The following is a 7908-nucleotide window of genomic DNA, read 5'->3' as shown; positions in this document are numbered from 1 at the left end:
ATTCTCTCAGTTGGTCCGGGGGGCTGCGCGTGGTGTGGGCGCCAGTTGCCTTGGTTTCAGGGGACCACCTCTCCAATTCTCCCAGCCGGCCCGGGAAGGGGGAAGGGAGTAACTCCGGCCGCTTGCCACCCCGCCCGGTAAGGCCCGCGCGCCTCGGCGATCTCACCCGAGCTGCTTCTCTCAGCCAGCCAGCCGTTCCAGGATGGGGTACGCTGTCTTTTTTTATCTCTGTTGTGGCTTTGGGCACTTTCTGTATCGTTTCTACTCCCCTAGTAGGTGTCCTGGAGAAGAAACTAAGATCCGCGCGTCTTACTAAGCCGCCATCTTCCAGGAAGTCCTTGAAGTTTAGGAGGACAAGCAATTTAACTTAAAATTGGACAAGAGAACCCAATTAACAAATGAGCGAAGTACTTGAATAGACGCTTCTCCAAAGAAGATCTACAAATGGTCCCGCTCACCTGGGCCTGGGCCTCGGCCCGGAGGTAGGCGGCGTGTCTGCCGCAGACCCGCTGAGCAAGTGACTTGAGTTCTAATCCGCCTTGACCACGAGGCTGTGACAGAGCAGCCGCATCTACACAGCCAGTCGCAGGGACTGCCCTGATGGTCCGGCAGCCCCGCTGAGCCCATCGCCAGCAAACGTGTATAATTAATTCCTTGCACTTGGTGAGGCACACGACATTTGCTGAATAAATTAGCTACTCAGTGATTTAAAGAAGATGTGTATGTGACATCACTAACTGACGTCAGAGGATGAAGAGTTGGGATTGGAGGGCTCTCCAGGGCAGACAGTCCAGCTCACAGAAAGCATCTGGGAAGCCGTGTGTACCACAGAGGAGTGTGTCAGAGCGAATCCACCCCGTGGCTGTGGGTCCATGGCAGGGGGGACCCTCGACGAGGCTGCCTCGGTTACGGTGGGGCCCACGTTCAGGATGGGCCTGAGCCCTGTGATTGAGCCCGTATAAAGCGGGTGAATGCAGACGGGGAGAGGAAGCCACGTAAGCAAGAAGCGGAGAATGAAACACCCAGAGGAGAAGGGAGCACCCAGCAGACGCCGCCGTGGGCCCTGCAGGCCACGTGGCAGAGGAGCCAGGTCACCGGCCGCCGTCTGCAGGAGGAAAGCGTTGCCTTGAGGGTGCCTGGGTTTGGGCACTTTCCTGGCCTCCCTGAGCGCGTAAGTGTCCATTACAACCCACGTCACGGTATCTGCTTCGCACAGCCAAGGAAACCACACAATCTTCAGTTTGCTAGTGTCATGTACTGGTAAGGATTGGCTACTGTTCTAGAAGTAATTTTACCCTGTTCCCTGGTGGTCATTAATTTTGATGGTTATGTAACAGATGGCTTTTACAAAGTATTTAAGTAAACAATAAAAACGGACACAACAGAAAAATACATGATTTATAATTACAAGTTGCTTGTGAAGAGGAAATAGAGTTTCAGTTTTCAAGGTTACATATACCTGAACCTCAATTCAAAACTGAAATCAGAGAGTACTGACTTTTTAAAAGTTAAAGGAAGACAACTGGAGGTATGTGGAATGGTATATTATACAATAATCTTTTAAAATTTCTCAGATAATCCAAATGTTTTATGTAAAATAAATGAATCAAATGTTCCGCTTTTTGTGCAAAACAACACCGTTTCATTTTCCACGTGAAGCATCGAGAAACCTCTAATGGTGTTGAATTTCAGAGCCTCACGCTACTGCACGTCTCAGCGGCTTCTTCATGCACCCATGCTTTCCGATGCGAAATCGCCATCCTACTGAGGCGCCCTTATCTGCGGCATGTCGCTTCTCTCTTGCAGTTCTCCGAACTTCCTCCTTCTCTCTGGTATTCGACAGCCTAACTGTGATGTGACGTGGCCTTCTGGGGCTGACCCTGCCCAGAGTTCACTGAGCATCTTGGATGTGTGTATTCAGCACGCCTTTTGTTAAATTTCACCTCATTGTTTTCAGCCATTATTTCTTTGAATTTCTCCGTTTCTTCTCCTTCTGGGGCTCCCACAATGAGTAAATTGCTATGCTTGGTGGTGAGTGTGATGGTCGGGCTCAGGCGTCACCTCGGCCAGGTGCTGTGCCCAGGTGTTGGGGCAGGCAGGCACTGGCCTGACTGCTGCTGCAGGGGTATTTGGTGGCTGGTCGATAAGCAGGAAAGCTGCTGTATTAGTGACTGATTACATCCGCAATCAGCTAAGGGTGTGTCTTCCACACCAGAGATTCCAATCAATTATTCTCACCCAATCAGCTGACGACTTTCAAGGGAGAAGAGGGAATTTTCACTGCTTTTCAGCCAGCCATAGCCTCTCCTGTGCAGTTCACTGAGAAATTTTATCAGCGTTGCCAGCGAGCAGCCTGCCCTACAGATTTTGGAGTCGTGGATCCCCAAGGCTGCATGAGACACTTTTATACATCTCGTATTTACAGGTCTCTCCTGTTGGTTCTGTTTCTTTAGCGAGCCCTACACGGTGTCCCACAGGTTGCTCAGACTCTGCTCACTTTTCTTCGTGCTTTCTCTGCTCCTCAGAGTGAGCTGCTTCAGTTGTCTTATCTTCAGGTTCACTGACTCTTTCTTCTGCCAGCTCCTACTGAGCCCCGCTAGGGAATTTTTCATTTCTATTACTGTGGTCTTCAGCTCTGTTCGGTGATTTTTCATAACTAGTATTTCTCTATTGATATTCTCTTTGTGTGCATCTGTCATTTTCCTGATTTCCTTTAGTTCTTTGTCCGTGTTCTCGTTTAGCTCTCTGAGCATATTTAGGACCATTTTTAAACATCTTTTTCTGGAATGTTCCAGGTTTGGTCCTCCTCATTGATGGTTTCTAATGCTTTACATTTCTCTTTCGCCTGCACCGTCACCTCATATTTCTTTATATGTTTTGTAAAGTTTTGTTGAAACCTGAACAATTTGCTATTTTAATATTTTATCACTGGAAATTAGACTCTGTGACATCTGTTCCTTAAGTTTGCACCCAGTTAGAGTCATGACAGAGCTTTTCTTGAATGCCAGGAGCTAACAAAAAAAGGAAGAGAGACTAGTCTTTCCCGGAGTTCACAGAGTGCCCTGTGCCAGCGCCCTCCTTCAGAGCTTATCCACAGAATGAGTTTACGGAATAGCTCCAGGCCAAAGCATGGAGGGCCCACTCTGTGCATGCGCCTTGCCTGCGGCCTGGTTTTGTCCGGGGCCATTACCCCATTTACGTGGTTACTGGTGTCTCTCTTCCCTAGGAAACAGTTTCCTCACAGTCCTGGGCCCTGCACTGTCCATCCCACAGCCAGCAGTCCCTGCCCAGGCAGCAAGACTTGCCTTCTCCCCACGGTGACCTGCAGGAGAGCTCAGAGCCCCTCCCACACATGGGGCAGCTCAGGGACGAGGGCCTGCAGCCAGGTGGCCCAAGCCTCCAGCTCCCGGCTCGCGCCTGCCCGCTCCCCTGCTTCCAGCATGCACACGCGGGCTCCCCTCCTCCGTCCAGGTCCAGGACTGGGGATCTGCCCGAAACCTGGGCAGTGAGGGGGTGAGCCAGGGCACCCCGAGATGCTGCCACAGTAAGATGCCCTTTTCTTGATGCAGCACTTGCCGGTTACTGCTGTCATGTAACACATTTGGGAAATTGCCATTGATACAATAATACCGAGTTTAGAGTCGTTATCAAACTTTAACAATTATCCCAATAATTTCCTTTATAGCAAAACCACTCAGTTTTCTTGTCCAGGACCCAATCTAGAATCCTAAGTTGCAAAGTTAGTGTGTCCCTTTCGTGTCCTTCATTCTGTGACTGTCCCTTAGGTCTTGTCTTCTGATGTTGGCATTTCTGAAAGACCAAGCTAATTACTTAGTAGACCGTCCCTCCATTTGGTTGTCTGACGTTTTCTCGTGAGCAGGCTGGGGCCGCAGGAGGGCTGTGTCTTCCAGGCCGTCACGCCAGCTGCTGCCACCGTCGTGGTGTTGGTCGCTGGTAAAGGTGGGCCCGCCGGGTCTCTCCACTGTAATTTGTAATTAATAGGTACTTTCTGGGCGAGGCTCCCCATCAAATTTATACCAACCGATCTGAAAAACCAATTGAGTTTTCTTTCTGAGTCACTAGGGCATTGTCAAATGGCAATTTTCAAACTCCATCATTCCTTTTATAATTATTGGTTGGTGTTTCACCCTAAGCAAAAGCTTTTCTTTCTCTATTCTTTATTTAATCCTTTCTTTATATCAGTATGGATTTACTGATTCTTATTTGAGTGAATTAATTATAATCTATACCATCATTATTCATTTTGATGCTCAAATGTCCAGGTTTGGCCAGGGGGAACCCTTTAGGCTGGCTTCTAATGTCCTTCTGACATGCTCTTCTCATTCCTTGAAGACATTCTTACTTTCTGACAAAACAAGGTGCTGCAGGCTCCCTGTACCTTTCCCTATGCTGTCACTGGAATCAGCCACTTCTTCAAGGGTCCCGGCTCATTTTCGTGGAGAGTGGTATTAATACACCAGGGTCCTGTGCTCGGTGTGCTTACTGCTACTGGGGTGTCACTAGAGAGAAGAATTATAAACAGAGACACACGCATCTACAACTCTTTATACATCTTTTTTTTTTTTTTTTTACTTTTTTCTCTTATTAAACTCTCCAGATATCACCACCTGAGTAAAAGTTGTTTAATTAAAATTAAAAATGAAATTAATATTATAGTACAAAAAAGAAAAAGCAGAGACTTCCGGAGAAGATGGCGGCTTAGTAAGATGCGCGGGTCTTAGTTCCTCCTCCAGAAAAGCAACTAAAGAAACAGAAACAATACGAAACAGCTCCCGGAGCCACGACAGAGACCAAAAAGACAGCGTACTCCATTCTGGAACGGCTGAACGGGCAAGGAGAATCCGCTGCGGTGAGATATCCGAGGGGCGCGTGTTTTCCCAGCCGGGGCGGCTGGTGACTGGGGTCCCCTCCACGCACGTGGCTTCCCGGTCCGACTGGGAACGTTGGATAGCGGGGCCCTCCCGCCACGCTTGGCGTCTCGGGCCAGCTGGGCAATTTGTACCGGCACTCCCCCAAGCCGCGGCGGCCAGCGACCCCCCCCACCACGCGTGGTTTCCCGGGCCAACTGCGAGATTCGGATTGGCAAGTTAAAGGAGCCACAGCATCTTTTACTGGTGGGACCCGCAGACAGACGAGCACCACGAGTGCCACCTACTGGGCAGGAAAAGAAAAACAGAGCCCAGAGATTACACAGAAAAACCTTTCAACCAGCCGGGTCCCACACCCAGGGAAATCTGATCAAATGCCCAGACACCAGCAGAAAATAATGGATGACGCTCGGAAAATTGAAGATATGGCCCAGTCAAAGGAACAAACCAATAGTTCAAATGAGATACAGGAGCTGAGACAACTAATGCTGAATATACGAACAGAAATGGAAAAACTCTTCAAAAACCAAATCAGTAAATTGAGGGAGGACATGAAGAAGACATGGGCTGAACATAAAGAAGAAATAGAAAATCTGAAAAAACAAATCACAGAACTTATGGGAGTAAAGGACAAAGAAGAAAAAATGGAAAAAACAATGGATACCTACAATGGTAGATCTAAAGAGACAGAAGCTACAATTAGTGAACTGGAGGATGGAACATCTGAATTCCAAAAAGAAACAGAAACTATAGGGAAAAGAATGGAAAAACTTGAGCAGGGGATCAGGGAACTGAATGACAATATGAAGCGCACAAATATATGTGTTGTGGGTGTCCCAGAAGGAGAAGAGAAGGGAAAAGGAGGAGAAAAACTAATGGAAGAAATTATCACTGAAAATTTCCCAACTCTTATGAAAGACCTAAATTTACAGATCCAAGAAGTGCAGCACACCCCAAAGAGAATAGACCCAAACAGGCATTCTCCAAGACACTTACTAGTTAGAATGTCAGAGGTCAAAGAGAAAGAGAGGATCTTGAAAGCAGCAAGAGAAAAACAATCTGTCACATACAAGGGAAACTCAATAAGACTATGTGTAGATTTCTCAGCAGAAACCATGGAAGCTAGAAGACAGTGGGATGATATATTTAAATTACTAAAATAGAAAAACTGCCAACCAAGACTTTTATATCCAGCAAAATTGTCCTTCAAAAATGAAGGAGAAATTAAAACATTCATAGACAAAAAGTCACTGAGAGAATTTGTGATCAAGAGACCAGCTCTGCAAGAAATACTAAAGGGAGCACTAGAGTCAGATACGAAAAGACAGAAGAGAGAGGTATGGAGTAAAGTGTAGAAAGAAGGAAAATCAGATATGATATATATAATACAAAAGCCAAAATGGTAGAGGAAAATATTATCCAAACAGTAATAACACTAAAAGTTAATGGACTGAATTTCCCAATCAAAAGACATAGAATGACAGAATGGATTACGACCCAGCAATACCACTGCTAGGTATCTACTCAAAGGACTTAAGGGCAAAGACACAGACGGACATTTGCACACCAGTGTTTATAGCAGCATTATCTACAATTGCAAAGAGATGGAAACAGCCAAAATGTCCATCAACAGACGAGTGGCTAAACAAACTGTGGCGTATACCTACGATGGAATATTATGCAGCTTTAAGACAGACTAAACTTATGAAGCATGTAATAACATGGATGGACCTAGAGAACATTATGCTGAGTGAGTCTAGCCAAAAACTAAAGGACAAATACTGTATGGTCCCACTGATGTGAACCGACATTCGAGAATCAGCTTGGAATATATCATTGGTAACAGAGACCAGCAGGAGTTAGAAACAGGGTAAGATAATGGGTAATTGATGCTGAAGGGATACAGACTGTGCAACAGGACTAGATACAAAAACTCAAAAATGGACAACCCAATAATACCTAAGTGTAATGTAACTATGTTGGAACACTGAATGAAGCTGCACCTGAAATACAGTTTTTTGTTTGTATCTTTTGTTTTTGTTTTTTTCTTTTTCCTTTTTTTATATATATATTTTATTAGTATTATTATTTTAATTCTCTTCTCTATATTAACATTCTATATCTTTTTCTGCTGTTTTGCTAGTTCTTTTCCTAAATTGATGAAAATGTACTAAGAAATGATGTTCATACATCTATGTGATGATACTAAGAATTACTGAGTGCATGTGTAGAATGGAATGATTTCTAAATGTTGTGTTAATTTCTTTTCTTTTTTTTGATTAATAAAAAAATTTAAAAAAAAAAGAAAGAAAAAGCATAACTATGTATTCAATAATTTTTAATTTTCCCAACAGCTTGAATTTTGATTAGTCTTTGGTCAGAGTCTGACATCATAATATTATCTCTAAATAATTGTTCAGTAATCAATAAGTGAATTAAAAAAAATTTTTATTGACAAAACAACATACAAACACAAACATTCTTAACATACGAACATTCCATACTTGGTGTACAATCAGTGGCTCACAACATCATCACATAGTTGTATATTCATCACCATGATAATTTCTTAGAATATTTGCATCACTCCAGAAGAAAAAATAAAGAGAAAAAAGAAAAAGTCATACATACCATACCCCTTATCCCTCCCTCTCATTGACCACTACTATTTCCATCTACCCAATATATTTTAACCTTAGTTCCCCCTTTTTTTTCCTATTTCAGTCTACTTCATTTATTTTAACCTTTGTTCCCCTTATTATTTATTTATTTTTTATCCATATTTTTTACTCATCTATCCATACCATAGATGAAAGGAGCATCAGCCATAAGTTTATACAATCACACAGTCACATCGCGAAAGCTATATCATTATACAATCATCTTCAAGAAACATGGCTACTGGAATACAGCTCTACAGTTTCAGGCACTGCCCTCTAGCCTCTCTAATACACCCTAAACTAAAAAAAAGATATAATGCATAAGAATAACCTCCAGGATAACTTCTCGACTCTGCTTG

General features: G+C 44.2%; 1 protein-coding gene across 1 annotated transcript in view; it reads left to right on the top strand.

The window, feature by feature from the left end:
• The first annotated feature begins 1252 nt into the window (after nt 1-1252).
• TMEM87B (transmembrane protein 87B) overlaps nt 1253-7908 on the top strand; it is an 81919-nt gene continuing 75263 nt past the window's right edge. The window contains exons 1-4 of the mRNA XM_077135130.1: nt 1253-1260; nt 1807-1909; nt 3227-3513; nt 3881-3954. Of these exons, the coding sequence (XP_076991245.1) occupies nt 1253-1260; nt 1807-1909; nt 3227-3513; nt 3881-3954 (472 nt within the window). The remainder of the gene's footprint in view (nt 1261-1806; nt 1910-3226; nt 3514-3880; nt 3955-7908) is intronic.

This window comes from Tamandua tetradactyla, chromosome 17 (assembly GCF_023851605.1).
Source record: "Tamandua tetradactyla isolate mTamTet1 chromosome 17, mTamTet1.pri, whole genome shotgun sequence".
NCBI classification, from domain to species: Eukaryota; Metazoa; Chordata; class Mammalia; order Pilosa; family Myrmecophagidae; genus Tamandua; species Tamandua tetradactyla.
The sequence above is the reverse complement of the archived record's forward strand: the minus strand, read 5'-3'. Positions and strand labels throughout refer to the sequence as shown.